General features: G+C 51.4%; 2 protein-coding genes across 2 annotated transcripts in view; both read left to right on the plus strand.

The window, feature by feature from the left end:
- MAL (mal, T cell differentiation protein (MAL blood group)) overlaps positions 1-27,486 on the plus strand; it is a 279,087-nt gene that overhangs the window by 186,042 nt on the left and 65,559 nt on the right. The window lies entirely within an intron of this gene.
- MALL (mal, T cell differentiation protein like) lies at positions 709-26,673 on the plus strand. Its single transcript, XM_012742847.3, has 4 exons — positions 709-1,010; positions 20,342-20,509; positions 22,939-23,061; positions 25,034-26,673. The coding sequence occupies exons 1-4, from the start codon at positions 906-908 to the stop codon at positions 25,094-25,096; spliced, it is 459 nt and encodes a 152-aa protein (XP_012598301.1). The 5' UTR covers positions 709-905; the 3' UTR covers positions 25,097-26,673.

The raw sequence follows: 27,486 nt of genomic DNA on the forward strand, positions 1-27,486 counted from the left end.
CTGCAGCCGGCTCTCAGGCTCCTGCGGGAGTCAGGAAGGAACTGCTTGGCCCCAAGCCCAGCTCCCCCTCTGCCCAGGCCCTGGCTGAGAGGGGGGCCAAGAAGGGAAGGAAAGTCTTGGCTTGGGGCAGCAGCCAGCCTGCCAGGCCCTTCTCAGGAGCCCACCAGGGTGGTCCTCTGCCAGAGAGCGGGACCTCCCTCCATCCGCCCTGTGAGGCAGAGAGGAGAGAAGGACCATGAGGGGGGATCCAGAGAATGAAGGAACTACCAAGTCCCAGTGGGGGCTGGAAGTGAGAGCTGTTCCTCTCCCTGTGGCCCGGCTGGGGGCTGAGGGTTGCCCCCGGAGGGGAGAGTGAGGGACCAGGCAAGAGAGAAGACCTAGCATTGCTAGTGACCAGCTCTGTGACCTTGACTCGACTTCACTGATTCTCAGTCTCCTTAGTTGGAAAAGGACAAAACAGCCTCGTATAGGCTGTCGGAAGCACCAGGGTTGTCTGCAGAAGGCTGGGTTCGTAGTAGGTGCTCAATAAACGGTCTTTGTCAGGGCAAAACAGACTTAGCCTGTGCTCTAGGCACAGGGGTGGGGCAGGAAGGGGCTGTAGCTGGCACCCCCTGGAGTCCTTTGCTCCAGGAGTGAAAAATTCCCCAGGAAGAGAGGTCTGGAAAGGGACTCTGCTCGCCTCCCGCCCCAGCCCTGTCCCCGCTGGCGGGACAGAGCCTGTCTGACGCCGCTCAGCGGTTCACTGAGGATCTGTTGGCTGCGGCGAGTGGAAGGACCTGCTCGGCGGGAACATTTTCCCCTCCCAGGCGACGTCCGATGGGTGTGTCGGGCAGGAGGTGATATTTGACGGGCTGCGGGCGCGGGCGAGCTGCCGCGAGCCAGGGGCGCCGAGCAGGGCAGCGAGCATGGCCTCCCGCGACCCGCCCGCCACCACCTACGCCCAGCCCGACGCGCCCTCGGGGGTCGCGGTCTTCCTCACCATCCCCTACGCCTTCATCCTGCCCGAGCTGGTGAGTGCGCCGGCCGGAGCCGCTGCCCTCGGGGGAGGGGACGGAGGGCCGCCGCTGCGCTCCGCGTCTCCCGCTGCGCTCCGAGCGGGCGGGCGCTGTCGCGGGCAGCCGGCCTGACCCGCTCTGTGCGCCCCCACGCAGGGCGGGGGTCTCTCCAAAACGGGGCCCACCGAGCGGGAGGGCCCGCGGGCCACCTGGTTCTAGCAGGCGCGGGAGCGGAGGCTGCAATGCCCGGGTTCCAGGAAGACGTTGGAAAAGGACTTGCACTGCTCGGGTCCCTTTCTCCAACTAGTGGTGCCTCCCGTACAGGTCAAGACGGGCAGACTCCGACTCTCCTGCTGAGAGGAGGTCGTTCGGAGTTTTCTTCATTGTCATCTCGGCTGACTTTGCACCCTGACTTAAAGTAGGGTCCCCACACCTGGGTGGCTTACGGCAATATCTGCCGTGAAACAGTATGTGGGGTGCCCTGGTTACAAACGAGAGCTGTCACTGCGTGGCTCGCTGGGGCGCCTCCGCCCTGGCTGCGGAGCTGTGCGGTACAGTGGTGCGGGGACCCACAGAATGCAAGTGCGCTGTGGCCGCTGCCGTCACACCCTTTCGCGGAGGGCGACACTCAAGGCTGCTGACCAATTCCGGGCACAGAAGTGTGTTTTGGTTTTCGAACACCTTCTGAAACAGCTAGCTTGTGAGTGATATTTTCTTACCTGTCCTGAATTTGGCAGTGTTGCCCTTGGGCAGGGAGGAAGAAAGAGAGGATCTACCTTTCACTTGGACGTGACTAGCCCTTCTCGCTCTCGTCATCTGCTTGGAAGGTTGGGCCGGATTTAGTGACTTTTAGGCAAACCGGTTAAAGGACGACTATTGATGTCAACCAGAAAGGGAAGCCAGGCTAGGTGAGCCCAGCATTTGGGTGGCTCCGGCCAAAACCCCACCCAAGGCAGGTTTCTGCCAGGGCTGCTATCCCAGGGGACAAGCGTGGGCATCCTGCCAGGCCGATGACACTGTAGTGCTCTTATGAGTTCTCTGTGCCAGGACCTGGGTGTGTCCCTCACCTTGGAACAGCCACATGGGTCGTGGTCGGCTCCACCTCTTTTTATTGAGCCTGAGCTCCCTGTCAGCCATGCAAGCGGGTGGCCATGGCACTCGCTGCCTCCGGTGCTTCCCTGTCTGGTGGAGAGAGACTCCCATGCGTTCCCCCTCCGAGAGGCCGTGGCACCAGCAAGGAGAGACCATCTGACCCCTGCAGGGCGGGGAGGGGGCCAGGCCTGTCCCTGGGAGTTGGATCTCAGAGGACAGGCATTTCTAGGCTGGGGTGGGGGCACAGGAGAGAGAAAGGCCTAGGGACCAGGAGAGAATGACTGGCAGGAGGCTGGGGGGTGGCGCTTCTAGAATCAGGAACACACGCAGGGGGAGAGTCTCTGTGAGAGGGTCATCCTGTGCCCCCACACTGCTCCTGCCGGTGGAATTCCTGGGCGAGTAAAGTGCGTGCTTATGCTGGGCTCTGGACCCTGGTGTTTTAGGAGGTGGGGATATTGTTGTGCTCGTTCAATTTTCTTTATTTATTTGTATTTTTATGTGATTTTAGAAGTGCAGTAAAGCTGCAACAATGGTACAGAAAGTTCTAAGTACTTGTCACCCAGTTTCCCCTAATGTCCACATCTTTCAAGGTACAACACTTGAAATTAGGAAATCGGCATTGATTCTATGCTGTCAATTATTCTATCAGCTTTATTCACAGTTTGCTGATTTCCCCACTAATGTTGCTTTTCTGGTCCAGGATCCAGGCCAGGGTCCCACAGTGTGTCTAGTTGTCATACATCCTTCATCTTTAATCTGGGACAATTTCTCAGTCTTTGTCTTGACATTTTTTAAGGGTACTGATCTGTTATCTTGTACAATGTCCCCCCATTTGGCCTCGTCTGATATTTCCTCATTACAACTCCTTTCTTTTTAATTCACAAGTAAGCCTATTCATTGTCAAAAACTTAGAAAGTCCAGAAATAAATATAATCCAGAGATATGCATATATTCATATATGTACATGTACATATTTAATGGGGTTATTCTGCACCTGCTTTTCCCTTAAATGAGACTTCCTAGCAGGGCATCTAGAATCATGTGTGCCTTCCATCCAGGGTGAGGGATGGGAGGACAGAGGGGAGGGGGGAGAATGTCAAGGCAGGGGGGAAGTTCTGACTCCAGTGAGCAGAAGACACGCTGGGCTGGAGAGGCACGTGTAGAATGGCCTCACCCAGGCCCCTCTCTCTGACCTGGGGCTCTTGGACACGCAGTCGCTGCCACCCCCGGGGCTGACCATAGAGCGCCAGGCCTTGGGTGGCGGGTGGGCAGGTTCTGTCTCAGGGCCCAGGGGGTCACGGACAAGCCTAAGTTTTTGCTAAGGACACAAGTCCAGAGAGCAGCTTGTAAAAGCAGGAGCTCAGGCCAGTAAAGAGGGGCAGAGAAAGTGAAACCCAGTAACCCGGGTTCCGATGCTGTCCATGCGGGGGCTGCCCGGGACAGACGTTTCCCTCCAGCCACTGTTTGTGAAGCACCCACCGAGAACCCCAGAGCAGGCCTGCGCTTAGGACATTCCAATGTGAACCAAGGGCCACCAGGAGAGCAGAATCAGACCAGGGCTCAAATGAGCCTCCTCCCATCGTCTGTCCTTAAGGCCCCGTGCCACCCCGGCAGGCGACTCTGGCTCCTTGGAGTTTCCGGATGATGACAGATGGGATGGCCCAGACCGCATGGGGATCTACAGTGTCTCCCTCACCTCTGCTCCCCCGCAGCCTGCTCTTACAGGTCTTTGCCTAAGATGGTTTGTTTCTAAGTCTTTTACATTAAAATTCACATTTTTAACTTTTTATTTTGCAGTAATTATAGATTCATAGAAAGTTGCAAAGATAGCTCAGTGGGGTCTCCTGTACCCTTCCCCGAGCTGCCCCCAGTGGCTGCCTCTTTCCTAACAAAAGAGCAACATCAAACCCAGCAGCTACCGTGGGCACCACACCTCTCTACTTCCGGGCCACCTTCCCACACATGGAGATTTGGGTAGTCACCACCATATCAGAGTACAGAGCTGTCCCTCGCCACAAAATGCTCCCTTGTGCTACCCTTTTGGCGTGCCCCCTCCTGAGCAAACCCCTGAAAGCCACTACCTCCATCACTATGATGCTGTTATTTTGAGAAAGTTACATAAATCAACTGAATCATACAGTGTGTGACCTTTTGTGACTGGCTTCTTCCCCTCAGCATAATGCTCTCGAGACCATCCGAGTCGTTCCCAGTATCCGTAGTCGCTGCCCGTTGCTAAGTAGTATCGTGCTGTGGGTTTGCCATAGTTTGTGTGACCATTCACCCATTGAGAAACAATAGGTTGCTTCCAGCTCTGGGCTGTTCCAAATAATAAGGCTGCTAAGAACATTAAGGTACAGCTTTTGTGTGGATGTAATTTTCACTTCTTGGGGAAAAAGGCTCGAGTGGGGTTGTGGGTGGTATCATTTATTTTCATTAAGAAACTGACAAGCTGTTTTCCAGAGTGCCTGGAAAATAGGTTTTGCCTTTTACGTTCCCACCAGCAATATACGGGACTTCTGAGACTTTAGCATTAAAATTCATATTTCCGCTTACTGGTGAATTTGGATTTCTTATTTAAAAACAATGTTAATTGCAAAATGTAGTCTCCAAGTGTGAGGAACCTTTGAACCGATGGGTGTTAAGATGAGAAGAGACCTCCATTCATCCCCTCTCCCCTTCACGCAGCAGCTAGTGTGGGTGCGCACCTTGGGGGTGCGGCTCGTGGCCCAGCCTTGAGTGGTGCATGTTGACACATCACCTTTTTTACAAGCTGAAAGGTGGAAGCTGAGAGCTCACAAAGGTGACTATGAACGAGGGAATGCTTTATGAGTAAGAATCCAGGAAAGTCTTTTAACTTTCAACCTTGTCACTAGTTGATTTGGATTTTTGACTAATTACAAAGAAACAGCTAAGACAATTGTTGGAGACACAGCTAGTTAAAAGGGGAGACTATTCGGACAACCTGTTTGATGTTTTCTTTTCAACTTCTTGACTTGGCTGCACGTTGGTTAGGAGGAAATACTCTGACTCCCTAGAAGTTCATTCTAGGCTCATCCAGCTTAGGAAATTCATCTTCTTGTCTTGCCCAAATTCCCGGTTTCACCTTAATTTCAACCTGCTTCTTCTAACATTTAAGAGCTTGCCTGAGACTTACTGATGCCAGGCACAGGGGCCCTCTAGGGCCAACTCTGTGGGGACTAAAAGTGAGTGGCGGGGGCTGGGAGAAGGAACTTGGCTCAGCTTAGACCTGGGCGTAGGAAAGGTACTGTTGTCACCTGCCTCATATCATTTCCTTAGAAGTTGAGTTTTCCAAAAGGAGGGTCCTCTCCCTTGCTTTCCTCTGCTCCCTGTCAGCCTCCAGCATCTGGGAGCAGCAGGTCTCCAGTCTCCCCAGCGTTCCTTCGTCATTTGCCTCTCACACTGCTGCCTTTGTCATATCTGCCCCTCCATTGGCTCCAGCCTCGCCACCCCAGGGCTTCTCCTCGACCTTGGTCCTGGCAGCTGGGGGACCCTGCCCTTCCCTTCTGTTCTCCTTCGGGACTTGGGAGCCACCACCCACTGAGCTCAGGGTACCACTGGGTCCCATGGGAATAATGCTGGGGTGTCCCCCGGAAGGCACGAGAGGAGGAGGGAGAACTAGGGGGATGGGAAGGCCTCCAGGGAGAGCAGACTGGAGCGGCTATGTGGTCGGGTAGGTGTGAGCCTCTCGGCAGTCACCTGGGGCCCCCTTGGCTTCTCTGTGCCAGGCCCAGCCTGCACTCTGGGTGCGTCAGGTTCACTAAAATAAGAGTCAGTCGGGATTTGTCTAAAGCCTGGCTCGGCTTCTTAGTGGCTGTGAGACCCTGGGCAAGTTACTTAACCACTCTGAGCCTCTATTTCCTTAAAAATGGAAAGAATAAATGGAAAGAGCAACAATAAAGAAAAACAGTGACCCCGTAGACAGCTGTGGGGTTGGAATAAGGACAGTCACAACAAGTGTCAGCACGCCATGAGCAAGTACTCCAGAAATGTCACCCCATGCTACTTCATTGCTAGTGGTCATCCGGACCTCTAATTAGAAAGCACATGTCTCCTGTGAGCAAATTTCAATTGCAAGTCAACAGTGTTTATTGTGATGCTACTACTGCTCTAGCCCTGTGCTCTAATCTGAAGGGGTATGAGAATAAGAAGGTACTTGAGGGGATAAGCTAGGTCATGGGCCCCAGTTTGAAAAGAGTAACACAACACACTGACCATGTGGAGAGCACCCCAAGACCGGAGATGGGTGAAAGGAGAAAGTGAACAGCCACAGCTGCCCAGGAGCCAGCATGGTCATCAGGACAAACGGACTCAAGGAGGACCTGGACATTCTTGTAGGGTTTGGATTTGAGGGGTGAGATGTTTGCTTGTATGGACTAGGACTGCATAGGTTAATAAGTATATAAATTCAGGGTATAAGGAAAGTGGAAAACACTGCCCCACTTAAAACCCACTGGGCAGTATTGAGTGAGCACCTACTCTCTGCCAAGCACTGGGGATATAACAACAGACAAGACAGACATAGCCCCTGCCTTATGCAGTGTGCTGTCTAATGGGGGAGATGAAGGGCCTCCAAGGAGACCAATCACTGGTGCTGTGTCGGTCAGGGTCCAGTAGGAAACAGAAACCAAGATAGGTATCTCACACAGAGGGGATTCAACATAGGGACTTGTTGACACAGTTGTGGGAAGGCTGAAAGGACAGTAGGAGGTGCAGAAGCAACCGGAGAATAATGAGCACAGGAAGCAGCTGCCACCACCCCCAGAGTCAGGGGACAAGAGGGAAGCGGGGCTGATGCTCAGACTTTAAATGAAGCACAGCCCAGACCCCTGAGGAAGGGTGCTGTGAGACAGTGGTCACCCAGAGAAGGGGACACAGGGACCCTGCGGGTACAGCCAGCCGCTGAGGCTGCTGCAGAAACCGTGGCAAGACCTGGAAAAGGCAGCAAGAAGCCCTCCATTCTCCTCTAACATTCCAGTCTCCTTCTCAGTGCTCCCATGGCTGGCACCTAGCCAGATCTGCTGCTGAGGGAGCCCACATCCCAGCAGGGGACAGGAGGCTTGGGCCACTGGGAACTAACCGCACAGCCTGGCATCTATGTCCAGGTTCTGCCCACACCTGAACTTCCAGCCCTGATCTTTCCCTGACCATGCAGGCACCCTTCCCTGCACCGGTGGCCTCTCTCAGATCAGCCAAGACAGACAACCAAGCACAGTGCCAGAAGGACAGCCCCCAGGAGGCTGTCACGTAAGCAGCAGGTGTTCTGAAGGAATTAGCCGGGTGCCCTGTGGAGGCAGCAGGGAGTGGCCAGTGCGTTCTGACCCACTGGACCCGAGGTGAGCCCCAGATAAGGAGTTTCACCAGTAAGAAGTGCTCGCCTAGGCACTCACTGCTGCTTTCTGCCATTCCCAGGGGCTTTTTCCTTGGAGAACTTTCCCCTGGGCAGGGCAGATCTGTGGGAGTCAGGACAGGTTTTGAAAGTGCTGTCCAGATTGGTACGTGTAGGAAGTAGGCCAGAGGGGAGGCACCAGCCTTTGCCCTCCCGTCTCTCGGCCCCATCTCTCACCAGCCCCTGCCGCGCCTCAGGCCTGCTGGCCAGCGCTTGGCCAGAGCCCCTTCACCTCCTGGAGAGACCAGCCTGTCCCTCAGTCACCACCTGGTCAGGTCTTCCCCATCTCGGCCTGAATGGTCGGCTGCCCAGGGCCCACACGCTGACCCCTTGGCAGCAGGGCTGGCTTGTACCCACGTCCATGGCCCCAGCTCCCTGAATAAGGGTTGGAATAAGGATGGTCACAACAAGTGGCAGCACCCCATGAGCAAGTACTCCAGAAATGTCACCCCATGCTACTTCATTGCTAGTGGTCATCCAGACCTCTAATTAGAAAGCGCATGTCTCTTGTGAGCAAATTTCAATTGCAAGTCAACAATGTTCATGGAGATGCCCACCTCCTGCCAGCTGGGCCCCCTCCACGGGGCCAGACATCATGGGTCTGGGACTCCAGGGTCTTCAGAACTATTCAAAGACACCCAGCCCTCTCAGCCCTTTGCCTCGGCTGGATTCTCTGAGCTTTGCTTTTCTGCCTCAGCACTGTTCACATGCACAGGCGCGCGCGCGCACACACACACACACACACGCACACACCATCTGGACACGCCCTGTCCAGCGATGCTGAGGGAGGTGCGTGTATTTATTTGAACATTGTGCTCTCCAACAGCGCATTTTCGTGCAGTCCATCCCATGTGCCAGGGCAGTGGGGGGTCCCAGGATGCCCAGGGGGGCAGAGTGGGGTTGGGGAGAGCCAGGGAGGTGGGGAAAGCCTCCCCGGGGAATCCCAAGGGAAGACTGCTCCTGACTTGGAGGATCTCAGAGCCTGGGAGGTGATGGAGGAGGAAATGGGTGGGGACGAAACAAATGGGCACTTGTCTCCATTTGGTCCAGGCTCCTGGTATACACGCCAGTCTGTGGCTGGGCCATCTTCGTGGGCGTCAGGCCCAGGCCCAGGCCCAGGAGACTAAGCAGCTAGTGAGTAGTGTCCGCCTTCTCCCTTCTCAATTGGGTCAGCAACATGTACCAAGCACCTGCTTTGTGCCATGCTCCGTGCTGTGCACAGGGACACAGAGACCTCAGAACACAGTCCTGCCTCCAGGAGCTCAGGGTCCAGGCAGGAGGCAGCAAAGAGAGATAACAAAAGTGGAGAGGGATCAGAAGGGAGGTGTGCTAGGGGGCTTGGTACTCAAGGGTGGCTTCCTGGAGGAGGTGACATTGGTCTAGTCCCTGCCCTGCAGAGTCTGGTCATAGATGGGCTGAAGAGAGCCAGGCAGGCAATCAACCAGGACTAAGTAACCCCATACCTAATGAAGGGCAGGAACAAGGTGGCTGGTCACATGTTGTCTGTGGGTTCCTGGGGGAAGGTGGAGGGTGTGGGGCCCTCCCCTGAGCTCGAGTCCAGGCTCATTTGGTGACTTCCTGGGGACATGTGAAGGAACATGAAGTTAGTCGATGTAATGGGGGCCAAAGATGGAGAGTGAGAAAGGGAAGTCCAGGGCGAGAGGCCTGGGCGAGTGGGGAAGCCTTCCACGAGGCCACTGGGGCAGGACACCTTGGCCCTGGGGCTTTATGTCTCTTCTGCACTTTCTAACTTTTCTAACATACACAGGTGGGGAAAAAAAGAAAAAAAATTGCCTCCAAAACGTTCAGAGTTTGATTTGTTCTTTTGCTTTTAAGAGACAAGAAGGCAAAGCCCTTTAGACTTTGGATGGACAAGAACATACTTGGATCATTTTATGTGACATTGTAAATCTGTGCTGTTTAGTCAGTAAAAGTCTGGGGCAGTCAGTCTGAATGGGTGGGTGTGGCCCTGGGGGGAGGAAGCAGCAGGGGGGACATGGCCCTGACTCAGGGCCCCTCCCAGGTGCCGCTTCCTGCCTCCTGGTGCACACGCCCACGGGAGGCTCAGGAAGCCTCATGTTTCCTTGGTTTTTTTTTTTTTTTTTTGAGACTGAGTCTCACTATGTCGCCCTGGGTAGAGTACAGTAGCATCACCATAGATCACTGTAGCCTCAAACTCCTGGGCTCAAGTGATCCTCCTACCTGAGCCTCCAACAGTGCTAGGATTACAGGCATGAGCCACTGCATGCAGCCAAATTTTCTTTTTTAAGTAGAGACAGGGTCTCACTCTATCACCCAGGCTGGAGTGCAGTGGTGTGATAATAGCTCATAGCAACCTCAAGCTCCTGGGCTCAAGCAGTCCTTCTGCCTCAGCCTCCTACGTAGCCAGGACTATAGGTGCGTGCCACCATGCCTGGATAAATTTTTTTTTTTCCATTTTGTAGAGACAGGGTCTCACTGTGTTGCCAGGGCTGATCTTGAACTCCTGGCCTCAAGCCATCCCCTTGCTTCAGCCTCCTAGAGTGCTAGGATCACAGGCGTGAGGCACCACACCCAGCCTCAGGAAGCTTCATGTGCCGATTTTCCTGGGCCTGCTGCCAGCCTGGGCCTGATAGCACTTACAGGTACCAAGGACCCCTTTGTATGACCTGTTCTGCGAGGAGCAGCTGCAGCCAGCCCTTGCTCTGGAGTGGACGTGTACTGGAGGAGACAGGGGCCCTCAAGACAGGCCTGAGGGGACTGGACTGGCAATTTCCTGCAAACCTTAAAGCCACAGAGAGAGGAAATGCTCCCTCCATGAGTCAGGGCGCAGGGACTTGGTGTGTGGAAGTGTCCCAGGTTGAACCATGGAGTGTGGAGCTTGCATACAATGCTGGTCGTTTGGGGGTTGTCTTAGCCTCCTGGATTCAGGCCTGCTACACCCCCACTGGGTAACTTAGGGGAGGTGTCTTGGCCAGCCCTGTGCACAGGAGTTAATGAAGCCCGTCCCAAAGCTTCACAGGGATTGGAGCCGCCTTACGGGCTGTAAGCAGCACCCGCGTGGGCACTGGGGTCTCTGAGCCGCCCACGGAGGCCTGCGGTCAGCGGCGGCCTGGCCCAGCCCCTGGCCTCCAGCCGTGGCACCTGGGCAGGAGCACGCACGGGGAAGGCCCTGGCTCCAGTACACTGGGGTCCAGTCCTGCAGACACCGGACACTCTGGGGCTCCTCCCACTCAGCCTGACAACCCTCCCCTCTCTGCAGCATGTCCCTTTGCCTTCCTCTCCCTGGCTCATGCTCCTACCCAGGCCCCAGCGTGGGCCCTCAGGCTGCAGCAGGTGGGCCTACTCTGGGCCGTGTTCTTCCCGCCTGCATTGCTGTGCAGGGAAGGAGCTGTCCTGGCGGGGCAGGTGGGGCCCCTCCTTGGCTGGAGGAAGGAAGCTGTGCTGGAGCAAGGGCTTCTGCATGCTGACAGTGACCCACAAAAAGAGAGAGATTATCACTGCACCCTGGTATACCCCATGTGGGGGGCAGGGTGTGTTTTAGTGAAAGATTTAGGAAACACTATTTCCCTTTCCTATAGACAATATACTCCTATAATTTCTATTCCAGTCTACTTAACTTCTTAATGCTGGTTGATAACCCACTAATTGGAGTCACAACCTGCTAATGGGTCTCACCTGTCATTGGGTGCCGCAGCGTTGGGGGGCCTGGCACAGAGGGGTCAGGGCACGGTGGGCCAGGCCCAGAGTTCCGAGGCTTGAGTTTGGTCTGGGAGTGCTGGGAGCCGGTGGAGTGTTCTAAGAGGGGACGAGGGTTGTGGGTGACTGAATCCCAGAGGGTCCTCAGCGGCGCTGTGACAAGGGCTTTTGCTGGCTTGGACTGGCGTTTCCCCTACCCAGAGGGGAAAAGGACCCTGTGTCCTGGGAGTCTGGGGCTCGGCAGGCTGTCCCTTGAGGTTGCTTCTTCAGCCACTCAGCTGTGTCCCCAGGGACCCAGGCTCTTTCCATTTCTCTCCTCTGTTTCATGGCTCCAAGTTCACCTACACGCAGCAATGGCCAGAGCAAGGAAAAGTCATGCCCTGTGCCTCTTTAGGTGCGAGGAAACCTTCCCCTCAAGTCTGGTTGGCCAGGACTAGGTCACATGGGTGTCCCCAGCCAAGGAATGTGATGATCCTAAAGGATGTTGGAAAGTCACCCCCTACATACCCTCCCTGCCCACACCTCCCACCAGCAAGCCTAGTTGGGGATTTATCCCAGAGAAACAGTTTAAAAGAAAAGAACTGGCTCTACAACAAGGTACTTACTGTAGCGTCATCTCTAACAGGGAAAGCTGGAAGCCCCCGACGTATCCTGCACTGGGGCCTAATTGGGTAAATGAAGTTTTATCAACTTGCTGGAATATAATTGTGGTATTGAAAGCACAGTGGACCCTCACCATTCCTGGATTCCATATTTGCAAATTCACCCACTTGCTAAAATGTATTTGTAACCCCCAAATTAATGTTCTTGGCAATTTCACAGCCATTCCTAGACAGAGTGGTAAAAAACCCAAATCCCAGTACTTTGGGAGGCCAAGACAGGAGGAACACTTGAGCTAGGAGTTCAAAACCAGCCAGGGCAACATAGCAAGACCCCATCTCTAAAAATTTTTTTCTTTTAATTAGACAAGTGTGATGGCATGTACCTGCAATCCCAGCTACTCAGAAGGCTGAGGTGGGAGGATCACTTGAGACCAGGAGTTTAGGGTTACAGTGAGCTGTGGTCATGCCACTGCACTCCAGCCAGGGGTGGGGGCAGAGCAAGACCTTGTCTCTAAAAACTTAAAAATAAAAATAGAAAATAAAATTTTAAAAAGGGGGAGGTATATAATAGCCAAGAGACCCTAGACTCAAACAGCATCCACTGTGCATGCCTGAATATGAAGGGCAATAGTTTTCTTCATTGTGAAACATCATCACTACATCAAGGGAGCCTTCAGGGCGCCCAGCTTGCCAATGTGGGCAAGGCCCGAGTGTATCCTTTACGGAGCCCACTCCTTCCGGGCCCCTGGGGACCAGGAGCCCCCAGCTCGCTTGGTGCCCTGACTACATGGGCCTCACCTGTCTTGATGTGGGCCTTTTCCTCCAAGCCCGAAGTTTCTGAGGCTCTGTGGTACAGCCTGCGGTGACCTGAGTACCCGGAAAGGGAAGGAGACGCACAAGTGTTATGAAAATTAAGACAAGTAAAAAAAAGAATGTGGTGTTGGCAGTGCATGAAACCTGCCACGCTGAAACAACGCCCAGCTATGCAGAAAAACCTGTCACCTGGGTGCCCGCCCCAGTGCTCCTCCCTGGTTCTCAGCTTCGTGTCCACCCCACCCCAAACCCACAACTCCCAGCCTCAGCCAGGAGCCCCAGCCATGCAGATCTGAGACTACGCATCTTTCTGGCGCCTCCTTAGCCCCTGCCTTGGGGTCATCACTCAGGTAGTGTCTGCCTCAGAACCTCTCAGCGTATGAGAGGCAGCAGCCCAGTCCCTGCCCCAGCCCCGCCGCTGCCCACAAGGCTGCTCTCTCCTGGTGAGAGACCCATCCTCCCAAAAAGTGACTCTCTGCTTGTCTCTTCCCATTCAGAACTCGCTAGTGCGCCTCCATTGTCCTGCACAGCTTCTTTCTTCTTCTTGTATAAAATGTATGTGTTACTCATTTTGGATTAGTTTCAGCATGAACACAGTCCTACATTCAACACTTGTCCCCAAGCCCAGCAGTTCTCTGCCCTGGAGGCCAAGCTGCTGATTGGTTAATAGGGTTTCCTTCCAGAAATATTCTGTTTATCTGCAAACAAATGCATATATCTACAAACACACACGTGTGTGTTCTCTTCTTTTCCTACATAAATCCTAGCATGCTGGGCACATTGGTCTGTGCCTTTTAAAACCTTTGGGTCTTGTTCCATTTGGGGAAATAAAGAGTTTGTCATTCTTTTTGAAGGCTACAGAGTGTTCCACTTTGCAGACATAATTGATTTAACTGGTCCCCTTTGGATGAACATTTAAGTTGTTTCCTATTTTTTCTGTCATTAGCAGACTACAGTTAACAAATTAGTACATTTGTCATTTTGTTCATGTGCATCATTTGTAGGACAAATTCCAAAAAGTGAAATTACTGAGTTGAATAGTACATGCGTTTAATGTTTTGATTGGTATTGCCAAAATAATAGAGAAGCTGATGTCACGGTTATTTTACCTGGAGGTGGCAATGGACTTCAACCTAAGGGTTACATATGAACATTGGGAGTCTGTGAGTCTACAAATTTACAAATTGTGCATGTGCAAAAATTGTGCATATGTATAGTACATTTTCTTTGTTAGCCAAAGCTTTCATCAACCCATAAGAAGGGTCTGCACCCCCTAAATGTTATAATATCTCACCCACCCAGCAGATTGGTCTCCCACCCCTCCCTGTTAGTAGTGAACTTCCCATCCCTTAGGAATACCAGCCTTGGACACTCCCTTTTCTGGGTCTTTCTCATGGAATATCCCCTCTTGCCATCTGTGCCATTGCAAATGGTATGGCTACCATGGCTAACAGTCACTACCCAGCCCTCACCATGTGCCAGAGAAAGACTCATCAAATCCTCACAAGAACCAGATGCGAGAGGGGCCAGTAAGATCCCCCCCTCCTCTATTTGATGGACAGGGACACACAAAGGCATAGCCCAGTTAAATAACATGCCCAGCAGGCAGAGCTGGGAGGCAAACCCAGGAGGAGCCAGGCTGCATGGCGCGTAGATTGGAGAGGCAAGAGTGGGAGCAAAGAGGAGGGCTGGGGCTTCCTCAGCCCTGCCCACACAGTCTGGGGAGCTTTCAGCAGTGCAGCCTCCCTCACCAGTTCCATCAGAATTTCTGTGGCAGGACCCAGCCCTTGGGGCTTTCTCAAAGTCCCCAGAGGGTTCCAGTAGTAGCAGGACTCAGAATGTTGCCTGGAGGATAATGCTCAGGTATCCATGTATTTTAGAAGCTCTTTAACCCCACACCACATTTTTTACTTGTTTCTTTTCCTTTTTGAAGCAGTTTTCAAAATAACAAGCATCCTCCAAAAGTGATCAAAGAAGTTTTCGTTTTAAGTATCATTTTGAACTCACAGATTTCAACTTAGCTGATGCATTCCAACCCATTGTAGTGGTTCTCCTTATTTGAGTCTCAAGCTGGCCCATCTTTGACCAGCAGGAGGCTGCAGAGTCCTTTTGACCTGACCCCAGGAGCCTTTGGAAGTTTTCTCACTATCTGGTGTAATAACATGTCCAGGCTCAGTCTCCCTGCTCCAAACCTGGAATCAGCCATGTCTTCCCAGACTCCCAATCTAAGTGTCGTTACTCTAGTTCTTATATTCCATTCTTGGCCAGCTTTCTAAATGTGAGGGAGCTCTTCTCCGTGTTCTAGAGAACAGCAAGTGAACAAAGCTATCATTAAGCTTCATCCTACCTTAAAAGGTCCTTCCAAGTTTCAGTTCAGCCCTTTGGAAAATGTATACATGACTATGTGTGTTTGCTTATAAGAAAAAGACCCTGCCAAAGCTATGCTTGAAATATACTTGCTCTAAATGTCTAACTGCAATAAAATATTCTTCCACTTTGAGGGCCAGCCCCAACCACCTAAAAATATTTCCTGCTCTTGGGAAATACAAAATGAGTATTATGATGGGAGAGCGGTTTGGGCTGCCAGGAAAATTTGTAAAGCTAAATATGAGTTTTTAAAAAAAGTAAAAACAAATACTCAAAGTTCTCACACCTACAAAGAATCCAACCTAGACTGCTTGAGACAGAAATGAGATAACAAACTCCACTAGATTTTAATTCACCTGGAATTAGTTCTTGGCCTGGATTCCTCCTACTGTTTAGAAGGTAGAGGGGTGTGGAAATAGAAAGCGAATTTCTCTGTGCGACATTGATTATGCAACACTAAAGCCATTTCAAAAGATTCCCATGCAATTTGAGTAGATTCCCAAATGCTCAGAGAGCCTTGGCTTGTGAAAAGGTGGGAACAGGGATCCCTAAACCATAGCTGGATCCCCAAGGGAGAAGGCTACATGTGCCCCCTGGGACCATGGGTATGATGTGCCCAGCAAGGCCCTTAATTTCCCCCTGCAGACCTCAGCTGACTTCCAGGTATGTTCCAGGAGCCTCTACCTGCCCCTGCCCTAGGGTGTGAAAACTGGTTTCAGAGAGAGACCAACCAGTGTCCTACCCCATGTGTGCACCCCAAGCCTCAGTCCCCTCTAGTACTGCACCACCCCATAGACTGTGGTGAAAGTATGGAAATGTAAATAATGTGCATATGGCTGCATCTGGCCAGAGCAGCCTCTGTTGGCAGGAGGGGGACAGGGACCCCTTTGCAGGTGCTGACTGGCACAGTGGGGCTGAGACACCCTTGCTGGCACAGGCGAGCTGGGAGTAAGCAGTGGAAGCTATCAAGTGGCAGTTCTCTGGTGTTTCTAAGGGAGTTAGGACCGTCGTATGGACTGGACGAGGCGGTATGGGTGAATGCACTTTATAAACTGTGAAGTGCTGGTGAATGGGAGGTGATGGTGGCATGACTACAAATTCATTCAAAAGAATTGTTCTTTGACCTCCCCTTTCCCCACCTGCTTTATTCCAGGCCCTGTGCTGAGCACCAGGAATACAGTGGTGAATGGCACAGAACATTCTCTGCCCTCAGAGCTCTAACGTGTGTCAAAAATTTTATAAATTCCGGTGCAGTCACTGTGTTCTGAATGCCATTTCTACTAATGGCTAGCATTGTTTGGGGGTAGGCCATGGATCAGCATTTTTATGCACTTCCCATGGCGTGGTGGGGAGGACGCTTGGCAGGTACTTTAAAGCTGAGCCCTGGCACCTCTCTGCAGCATCAGGGGCCCCTGTCACTGGGATTGGTCTGTAGGATCCCAACTCAGAGGCTCCCATTCCTTAATACCCGTCCTTAGGACAAGCCAGCCCTGAGTCACTCACAAGCAGTCTCAGGCCCAGCCTGGGGCTTCCAAAATTCACTGGGAGTTTGATTTTTAAGGCCTGGGGGAATTTGCTCCCAGAACTGGTGTCTTAAGAAGTGACCAGCCTTCTGGAAGTGTTTCCCAGCCCTGTAAGAGCTGTATGTGTACTCCTTGCCCAGAAGTCTCTGCTTCATGGTCAACTTCCTTTTATGTTCTGGTTCCTCACCTCCTCTTCCGTTTTTCTTCTTAAGAGCCCATGAATTCTCTGTAAATTCAAAAGTGCTTTTCCTTTTCAAGACAACAGCAGTGGAAGCCTCAGAAGGGACAGGGTGACATATATATGTCTATGTTTTGGCCAGTTATAAGGTAATAACTACTAGTCTCAGAAAGCTTGGGATATATTATCAAAAGCAGAACCTGTTTGTTGTGTGTCTTTTGGCTGAGCTACACAAAAGTTAGTGGAATTGTTTGGCCTGGAAGGTCTCAAATAGCATCATTCAGAACTGAGCCGCCCCACAGACATGAACTCCCAATCAAAATTCACTAAACACAGGAGGAAACAAACAGAACTAAAAGTTAACAGAAGCCACGATCTGCAGAATCAAGCTACTAGGACCAAATTAATGGAATTTTCAGGTGTTAAATATAAAAATGAATACCAAGCAGGAGTAATAAAAAGATAGCCACATTGCAACACATTATATTGCTTTTTGCACAAATTGCAGAACACCAAAGAGAGAGAGAGAGAGGACACTGAATGCACCCAGATACTAAAGACAGATTCCTACAAAGCACCAACAGTTCAACTGACAGCTTACCTCTCAACAGCAATAATGAAAGACAGAAAACATGGAATAATATATAGACTATAGTGGAAATATGTCTTAGAAGTGCTGAGAGAAAATAATTGTCAGGGGGAAATTAAGGACATTTTCTAACAAATCAAACTGACTACTACCAACTGACCTTCACTAAAGAGAGTATTAAAGATTATACTTCAGGAACAAAGAAAATGATCCTAAAAGGAAAGTCTGAGATGCAAGAATATCCTTATGATTCAGGGTAGGGAGGGATTTCTTAAACTTGAAAAAAGGCATAGTCTATAAAGGAGAGGGTTGACATAATCAACTGCCTTAAAATTAAGGACTTAGTTCATCAAAAGACACCATAAAATATGTGACACATGTGTTAGCATGTCTGCAATGTTTATAACAGCCAATAAAACCCACACTATCAGAAAGAATTCTTATGAATCAATAAGAAAAAGACAAATATATTAAAAAATCTGTAACCAATAAAAACAATCAAAATCTCACAGAAGAGGAAATATTAATGACTAACAATTACAAATAAGCTTTATCTCATTAGTAATCATGAAAATTAAAACTAAAATCTAATGAGATACATAGAAAACCCCAAGAATCTACCAACAACAACAACAACAACAAAACCCTCCTTGAACTAAAAAGTACATTTAGCAAGTTGCAGGATACAATGTCAATACATAAAAAATAAATTATATTGGGAAATGGAATTTTTAAAAAGTAATAGTATATACAACAGCTGCCCCCAAATAAAATAATTAGAAATAAATATAATAAAATGTGTACACCCACTGTACACATTGATAAAACATTAATAAAAAGATGTCAATAACACCTTAATAATTGGAGAGACATACCATGTTCATGGATTAGAAGACTCGACACAATAAGGATGTCAGTTCTGCTCAAGTTCCAGTGTGTGTATATATTTATACACACACACACACTGTAAATGTTAATATTTATAAGCTGATTCTAAAATGTATGTGGAAAGGCAACAGAACTTGGAAAGGGGATGAGTTGTCTCCTGAGATGGGCAGAAATGTGAGTCACCTGAACTGACAACTCTTTTGATTACCATAACTTTATAGAAAGTTTTAAAATATGGTAGTATAATTCCTCCAAACCACAAAGTTAGAGTTATCCTTGGATCCCCCTTCCCCATCATCCCAAATCTTCAGTGGTTTCACAGTCCAATAAGCTCTTCTTCTTTTTCAAAATTATTTTATTGCTTTATAAAAGCCCTGTGTATCCACTATGAAATAGAAATAGAACATAATCATTATCTTTGGGGGCCTCTGTATACCCATTCCCAATCCTATAACTCTCCCTCAGGTGGGTCATTCTCTGCAGGGGCTGAAGAGGGGGGGTTCTGAACGAATTTGGGAGTGATGATAGGTTTGGATTGTGTACCTGTTGAATTTGAGGAGTTTGAGGGGCAGGCCCAGGACTGGGGTGAGGAAGTGAAGTGTATAGGGTGTGAAATCTAATGAGGCAATCACCCTAGAGGTTATGCAAGTGCAGGGTCAGCTCCTACAGAGGAACGTGCAGGTAGAGACATCCAGTGAACAGATGGATGTGTGGGGCTGAAAGCCACAGAGACAAATGGGCTACAGGCAGGTTCCTGAGATCGCCAGCCTGTGTGGTGCTTAAATGCACAAATTTAATGGGAGTGAGCAGAGGGAGAACCGAGGAGGGCTGCAATGACATCCTAAGGAGATCCCAGGAAGGAGAGGAACTCAGAAAGTCAGAGACTGATAACAAAACCACCCGGTGCTCATGCCAACCCTCTCCCTCCCAGCCTCTAACTGGACATGCCATTTACTGGACATGTAGATCCTTCCCTGAGCTCACCAACATGAGTGGAAGCCCAGCCTGAAAACAAAGACAAAGCCCACAGAGATGGACGGGGAAAAGGGTTGGCTTCTCCACTAAGAGGATAACAAATAGCTGGACAGAGTTGAGAAGTAGTTAAGCTGTAATCATATTGCCTGCTGGTAATTGATCCCTGAGCATCAGATAATATGACCTGGGATCTCCAGACCAAATGCTCGTGGGGCCACCAGGCAGGCACTGTCAGTGGGTAAGGGCAGCTGGGGGAAGGAGAGTGCTATTCCACGGTGTAAGTCAGCAACAGGGAACGTGCCATAGGATGGCATAAGGTTGGAGGGTGGGGTAGGGGATGTGGTCCACTGAGGACTCTAGGTCCTTTTTAAAGAGACAGTCACAACTCGTTCCAGCCTACTCTGGCCTGGGCAGGGTACACTGTGGCCAGGACCATGTATTTCTAAAGAAATGTCCCCAAACCGGATTTTTCATGTGAAATATCCTGTTTTAAATGTTGGCAACTTGGCTGGGCATGGTGGCTCATGCCTGTAATCCCAGTGCTTTAGGACAGTGATTCCCAACTTTTTTGACACCAGGCACCAGTGTCATGGAAGACAGTGTTTCATGGGGTGGGGGGAGGTAGAGCTCAGGTGGTGGTGTGAGTGATGAGAAGTGGCTATAAACGCAGGTGAAGCTTCGTTTGCTTGCCCACCACTCACCTCCTGCTGTGCAACCTGGTTCCTAAGTTTCATGGAAGACAATTTTTTCATGGGGTGGGAGGGGGGGAGGGGAGGCAGAGCTCTGCAGCCCAGTTTGTAACAGGACATGGGCAGGTACTGGTCTTGGGGACCTCAGCTTTAGGAGGCTGAGGCGGGAGGCTCACTTGAGGCCAGGAGTTTGAGACCAGCCTGGGCAACAGAGTGAGACCTCGTCCCTAAAAAAGAAAAAACAAAAATGTTGGCCACTTATTCAGAATTGTTTAAAACTGTACATACCGCCGACACTGCCAGCCTTGGCTGAGAGTCCCTCAGTTCACGACCTCTGTGTTAACCCCTTGCATTTTTCTAACAATAGGGCCTGGCTTTACTGTGACTCAGAGGGGCCAGCCTTCCATCCTCATTTCCCTCTTGGTCCACCCCTAAGTTCCCCTGAGCTTTTGTCCAGAGACAGAGAGAAGAGGAGATGCCCTGCAGAGGGCGACATGCGCCACGCAAGCAAATGAAGCTGTTGCTTTTGTGCTTTTCTCCGACAGGTATTTGGCTTCTGGGTCTGGATCCTGGTGGCTGCCACCCAGGTCGCAAGCCCGCTGCTGCAAGGATGGGTGATGTATGTGTCGCTCACCTCCTTCCTCATCTCCCTGCTGCTCCTCTTGTCTTACCTGGTTGGATTTTATAAAAGATCCGAGTCCTGGAAAGTTCTGGTAAGAACCAGTGGGGTGGCTCCCCTAACTGGATGTCCTGGGTGGTGTTAGGGCAATGGGCCCTTCTTGGGCAGGAAGGGAGAACCAGAGAACAGAGATCGGGGACTGTTCCTCGGTGAGACCCACAGTTCCAAGACTTTGGATTTTAGAATGTTTATTGTTAAGCCCAAATGAAAACCTTTCTCGGCAACAGTAAATCCTTCCTTGTATTCCCCTCCGACGCCTTCATTGTCAGGAATACACATAATGCCCTTGTAATCAGCACATTCTGAAGTGTTTCCCCAAAATTTTATTCATGGCAAAATCATTGCAGCAATATTGAAGAAAATGCTAGTAAGGAAAAAAAAAATCACTCCAGTCTCAAGGTCCTGTCACAATCACTGTGATAGGCTCTTTCTTCTATATTCCACATGAATTTTATGCAAAGTGTATAAACATTTTAATCACACTGAACAAATAATTTTGGATGTAGATGCTTTCATTTATTGTGACATCATTAATTTTTTTATGCTGTCACATCGTCTTGATAACCATTTTAAAGTTTTCTGTATTAAACAATTTAAAATATATACAAAAGTCCAGAATATCATAGTATAGACCCTCACATGTCCATAACCCAGACTCCAGCATTATCAAGATTTTATCACTCTCGCTTCATTCATCCTTTTTTTTTCCCCACTGGGGAAGTTTAAAGCAAACCTCAGACATCATGTTATTCCATTGCACACACTTCAGTATGTTTCAAAAAACTATGCAAACTCTCTGCCATTATTACCACACCTATCCAGAGTTAATAATAATTCTCCAGTGCATCTGAGATGGTATATAGTAGACACTCCTTAATCTCAGGGAATTCATTCCAAGACCTCCAGTGGATGCCTGAAACTGCAAATAGTACCATACACTAGATATACTACGTACAATTTTTTTTTCCTTTTTCACAATTTCACGGATCAAAGATTCCTTCTTACCATAGATCTTAGCAACCTCAACATACAGGTTTTTTTTTTCTTTCCTTAGTAAGTGGAGAACTTTCGCCTTCCCTTAAAGAAAGCACTGTATGGCTTCTCTGTGGCATATTCAAATTGCCAGCATCACTGCTTTTGCACTGTGGGAACATTACTAAGTCAAATAAGGGTGACTCAAGCCCAAGCACTTCTTTTTTTTTTTTTAATTTCAGCATATTACAGGAATACAAATGTTTAGGTTACATATATTGCCTTTGCCCCAATCCAGTCAGAGCTACAAGCATGTCCTTCCCCAGATGGTGCACACCGCCCCCATTAGCTGTGAATATCCCCTCCTCCCCACTCCCACCTGCCTGACACCCGATGCATGTCACTACTATATGTGCACTTAAATGTTGATCAGTTAATACCAATTTGATAGTGAGCACATGTGGTGCTTGTTTTTCCATTCTTCGGATACTTCACTTAGTAGAATGGGCTCCAGCTCCATCCAGGATAACAGATCACCACTGTTGTTGTGGCTGAGTAGAACTCCATGGTACACATATACCACATATCATTAGTACCCATTAATACACGAGTGGAGCCCAAGCACTTCTACCCGCCACGGCTGATCTGATCCCGGAGAGGGTCACTAAGTGACTAATGGGTGGGGAGTGAGTACAGCTCCGATCTCTTAGACAAAGGGAGGAGTAACGTCCCAGGCAGGACAGGGCAGGGCAGTGAAGTATTTCATCACGCCACTCAGAATGTGTGCAATTTAAAACTTATGAATAGTTTATTTCTGGAATATTCCATTCAATATTTTGGACCCCTGCTGATCACAAGTAACGGAAACCGTGGAAAGTGACACAATTTCCCTGAGAGGCTCAAAAATGCAAGTCTGGAGTCAGACTGGCCTGACTGCACCAACTCCAGCCTGTGCTGGCCGAGCCTCGGTGCCCTAACCTGCAGACTGGGAGTAACAGCAGTAGCCGCCCTAAGAAATTAGCTGTGAGAATGAAGTGAGACGTGTGCCTTGTTAGGACGGTGCCTGGCACAGGGTAGGTCTTCATGACGTCAACAGCTGGGAGCACAGCATGGAGTTAATGGGGCCGGGGTTGAAGTCCTGGCTGAGCCATTTACCATTGCCCTTTACCCTGGGCTTCCACTACCTCCCCACGAGGCTGGTAATAAAGAGTGCCCACCTCCCAGCCGACAGGATAGAATGGGATCAATGAGAAAAGGGCGTGGGCAGAGCACGCCGCAGCACAAGCACTCAGTACATGTTAGCTGGTACTGATATTATTATTGCTATTTATGAATCTGCTGTTGTTTGCCACGTGGATATTTCATTACAAACATGCAGAAAACAGCAGGAGTTAGGGGGTTGGGCCTGTCTGTTGTTCTCAATCTTCCCAGCTGTGTAGCCACAGGGAAGTGGTCACCTGGGTGACGGTGGCCTCTGGTCTGCGTTTCCAGGACAGCCTGTACCACGGGACCACGGCCATCCTGTACATGAGCGCCGCCGTCTTACAAGCGAACGCCACGATCGTTTCTGAGTACCAGAACGTGAGCCACTACTACATCAACACGGCAGCCTCGGTGAGTGGGCTGGGACCCCGACAGCCGCCGTCACTGGAGGGCGTCCGCTGTATGAGGCTTCCTCCCGCCGGGTGTGCGCGGCAGGGACGGCCCCGCGCCTCACACTGAGGGAGCGTGTGGCTGAAGAAGTGCGTGTGTGTCCGTGTAGACACGTGTGCCCATGTCAGGGTCCCCTCCCGCCTTCTCCGCCCACCTCAGTCAGCCTCGCTCCCCCATACACCCGACACACTGTCTGCAGGACAATTTTTTTTCCAAAACATAAATTGGAACATGTTTCTCTCTCCTACTGAAAATCCTGTGATGGCTGTCACTGCCTGTGGCTGAACCGTTCCAGTGTCCTTTTAAGTCAGTGACAGAAGCCCCCCGGGGTGGTGTGGTGGCTGACAGACCCCAAGGCCAGGAGGTCCAGCAGCATGGAGGGGACCTCCCTGCACACCAGCCCTCCTCCCCTGTGGGGTGTGCCCTCTAGCGGCAGAGAGCACGGATTCTGCTCTGCAGTGGCCTGACCTCCCTCCGTCATCCTACCTTAAAAACTTCCTCTAACACCAAGGCTGAGTCCATGCCCACCCCCAGACCAGTCACTGTGGCCAGAAAATCCTTTGTCAACCTGGCGGCTCCTGCAGGGCTCACATGGCCACGGCAGGAGGAAGGGCCGAATGTGGGGTGCTGTCCTGGAGTAAGAATGGAGTTTCAGGCAAGCACTGTGACCCTCTGGGGTGGCCACAGGATATTTCAGTTGCCTTCCAGCCTCCCTTCCCTCCTCATCAAGCTAGTTTAGCTTCCTGAACTCACAACTCCAGAAACAGCCCACAGGCCCTCCATGGCCCAGCCCGTCCCCAGCGTGGCCCCTGGCCAGCCGCCCCAGCCACACTGGCCTCCTTGCTGCCCCGGTACACAGGCCTGCTGTCACCTGGGGCCTTCCCTGGTACTCACCCTCACCCCATTCCCTGTTCCCTGTTCCTGCCTCATTTTCCCCTGGTGCTTATTCCCCCCAACCTACTACACATGCCCTGCTTGTTTATCTTGCTTGTTTTCTGCCTCTTACCACTACAGTGTAAGGGCAGGGATTTTTGAGTGTCCTGTCCACTGTTATGGCCAGAGTCGTTCTAAGTATGGCAGGTGCTTAAGGGATACCTGTGGAAGGGATGAGCGAATGAATGAATGATAAGAGTGAGTGGGCAGTGGTAGGGCAGAGTGGGCTGGGGCAGTTGGGGAGCCTGGAAGCTGAGTTAAGGGCAGCTTAAAGGCCTCTATCCTGAGCAAAGAGCAGAGCCATCCTGGATTTTAATGCAGGACATCACGCTGGGGTTTTCCCCTTGGAGCAGATTGGGGGCAGCAGGCAGGCAGGAGCGGACAAGTGAGGCCATGAGAAATGCTGGCAGGGGATGCTGGTGGCCGAGACGAGGGGAGTGGGTTTCCCAAGAGCTGGGCAGGCAGTGAAACAGCAGGCTGTGGGGGGCTTTGGACGCAGCAGGAGGGCGGAAGGGAGTCAGAGGGGTCGCGGGTGTCTGGCTCGGGTAGCTGGACGAGATGAGGATCTGGGGCTTCACCCAGCTTGTGAGGCTTGTTGGGCAATGTCAGGAGTTCAAGAGCTTGAGGGGTATCTGAGCCTTTACAGGAAGCTGATGAGTGGAACAGCAGGAGCTGTTGAAGCACAGAGAGGCTGGAGGGGGCAGAGGAGAGCCCAGGGACGGCTTGGAAGTGAGCCCCTGCGTGGCCAGGTGGTGGAGGACACATTGGCAGACAAGACAGAGACCTTGTGATGAGGGAGGACAGGAGGATGGCTGCAGGGACACCCTAGGAAGGAGAGCTTCCAGGAGGACAATGTCATTGCCAGTGGCTGCTGCCCCCAGGCCAGGCAGGGTACCGAGGCAGGGTCAGAACCTGTGGCCTCTTGGGCTGCAGGGGCTGACGGCCCCGCGGGTGGGCAGGAGCCGGCTGTCCCTCACAGTCCCTCTCCGCCTCCTTCCAGTTCTTCGCCTTCCTCACCACGCTGCTGTACATCCTCCACGCCTTCAGCATCTACTACCACTGACGCTGCGGGGCTGCGCCAAGGGGACGCGCCCCTCTGAAGCCCGGATGGTGGGCCCCTCGAAGCAGCTTCCAACATTTGCCTTCTGAATGACGAGCGGAAGACCCATGGAGACGTCCGTGGGACTAACAGACCACCTGAGTCTGAGCCATGATACCACACTTGGCATATTTGTTTGGACATTTTAATTCACTATGATAAATATGAAAAAACTATTATTTTTCTTTTTCCTGGAAAAGCAATTGTCACTAGGAATTGCCTGACCCTGCTAGCTCTTCTAGAAAACCCACGTCGAAGCCCTCGCCGTTGAGAATCCCAACCCCACTGCTGCCCCATCTGTTTGGGGATTTTGCCTCGGCGGTGCGGTTCCCTATGGCAGCTTCAGGGGAACGTTCAGTCTGATTTTCTTAAACCGGAAAAGGTGCCTTGGAGGCCTTCAGATCCGGTGCAGATGCGCAGACCTTGTTCCTGTTCCTCGGTTCTGCCTCTGCCGCGGAGCGGAGGTCCACAGTCCCCGGGGAAGTGGACAGGGACACGCTACCCTGCCCACCTCCTTCCTCATCCTCCTCCCCTTTTCTCCCAAGCATTGAGGTCCAAGGAAGATCTGCATGAAACCAGCTTTCAGGGTAGATTTGTGGAGAAAATAAGTGATTGACTCTACAAAATCATTATACAGTAAGACCCGGGGTGGGTGGGGGAGGGGAGGGAAGGGTTTCTCCACCTGTCAGGTGACTCAGAGAACTGTGCGGCTGCAGCGCGCCCTGCCCGGGCTCCAGGACTCCACCCGCCAAGGACTAGAAGCTGAGTCATCCCTCAGAAAAGACCCTCAGGTGAACGAGGCCGAATGTCACATCCACAGATTCTCCTGCCACAACCACACGGGAGGGAAAAGCTGCTGCATGGCCTCAGGGGGCAGCGAAAGGACCCCTGTCCCTGGGACTGTGCTCATCTGCGCACACTCACTCCTCTTGCATCTGCTTAGGTGCTACTCAGTTCAAGGCCCTGAGGACCTGTGGTGCCGCTGGGTGGGGCCAGGGCCCTCAGCTGGGCTCGAAAGGCATTTGCACTTTGGGCCCATTCGTAAAGAAAAGGCCGGCTGTGCACACAGAAATGTCAAATCGAGGTGCTTGGTTGGTTTCAGAGTAGATGCTTTTCAGAAGAGAGCTGTGCCCTTCTGCTGAGCCAGGCGCGCAGGGCCCGACCCCGTAACTGCAGGTGCTGCTGTCGCTTGGAATGAAATAAATTATGACATGAAAGGGAATTATTTTAACTGAATCTGGGGCTTATAGTTTTGTATCAACTGCTTTCCACTCCTGGGGAGAGGGGACTCCAGGAACCACAGAAAAGAACTGGCTTCACTGTTGTTTGCCACTCACTTTCCAATTGCCTTGATGTCTTGGAAAGCCACCATTAATCTTTCATTTTGTTGCTGGCAGCTGTCTGGGGTCATCACTGTTTAATATATACCAAGTAGCCACATGCAAATAAAAGTCATTTATGCGGTGAAACATCTTGAGTCGGTCGCCTTCGTCTTGTTAGCAGCTGGAACCGGCCACCACTTCCTGGCTCCAGTCAACAGTTTCACCCAAAGCACCCTTGGAGCGTCTGACAACCCAGGTTCCCCGAGGGAGGCCGGAAGCCCAGCTCACTGGGCCTTGTTTCTAGGGCAGCAGGGAGGGGAGGTCAAGTTTGTCTCCAGGGCCTCAGGCTTGTGGTGTCATTTCTACTTCAGTAAGGACAATTTGGGTGCAAGTCCCAGAAACCGAATTTAAGCAGCGTGGGCCAAGCTGGGGTGCACCAGCTGGGTGGGAGAGGTGAAGAGCCTCAGGGGCAGCAGAGCTGACCCCGCAAGGCTCTCTGCCTCACCCCTGCCGCACTTCTCTCCACCACGCTGCAAGGCCTGCCCAGGTCCCAAAAAACGCCAGCCCCCTGTGCCCTGTGCAGACGCTGTGGACTCGGCTTCAGGCCCCCGGGCACCGCGTCTCTCAGCAGCTATTGCAGTGCTGCTATCGTCCTGCCTAGAGGGGCAGCTCTCCTCTTGGTCTCGGGGTCTCCCCCAGGCTCCCATCTTCTTGAGGGAAGACCTGAGGCTCCTGAGAGGCCCCCCAGGAGTGGCCATGGCACAGGTTTTATTGGATTTTCTCCTTTCCCTGCTCTGCACCTGCCTCCTTCCCATGGGTCTTCCCTGGATCCTGCACCTGAGTCCTGTCTCAGGGTTGGCTTCCAGGGGACCCAGATCAAGACAGCCCACGACCATCTCCTAAGGACCTCACATGTGCTGGGCACTGGGGACGCAGTGCGTTGGGACACACGGTCCTGCGAGCCACACCCCAATGCCCCACTGAGCAAGCCGGTAGCAAGTTTGCTTTGCAGCTTGGTCCAGGACAGCCAGA

The sequence above is a fragment of the Microcebus murinus genome, chromosome 3 (genome assembly GCF_040939455.1).
Source record: "Microcebus murinus isolate Inina chromosome 3, M.murinus_Inina_mat1.0, whole genome shotgun sequence".
NCBI classification, from domain to species: domain Eukaryota; kingdom Metazoa; phylum Chordata; class Mammalia; order Primates; family Cheirogaleidae; genus Microcebus; species Microcebus murinus.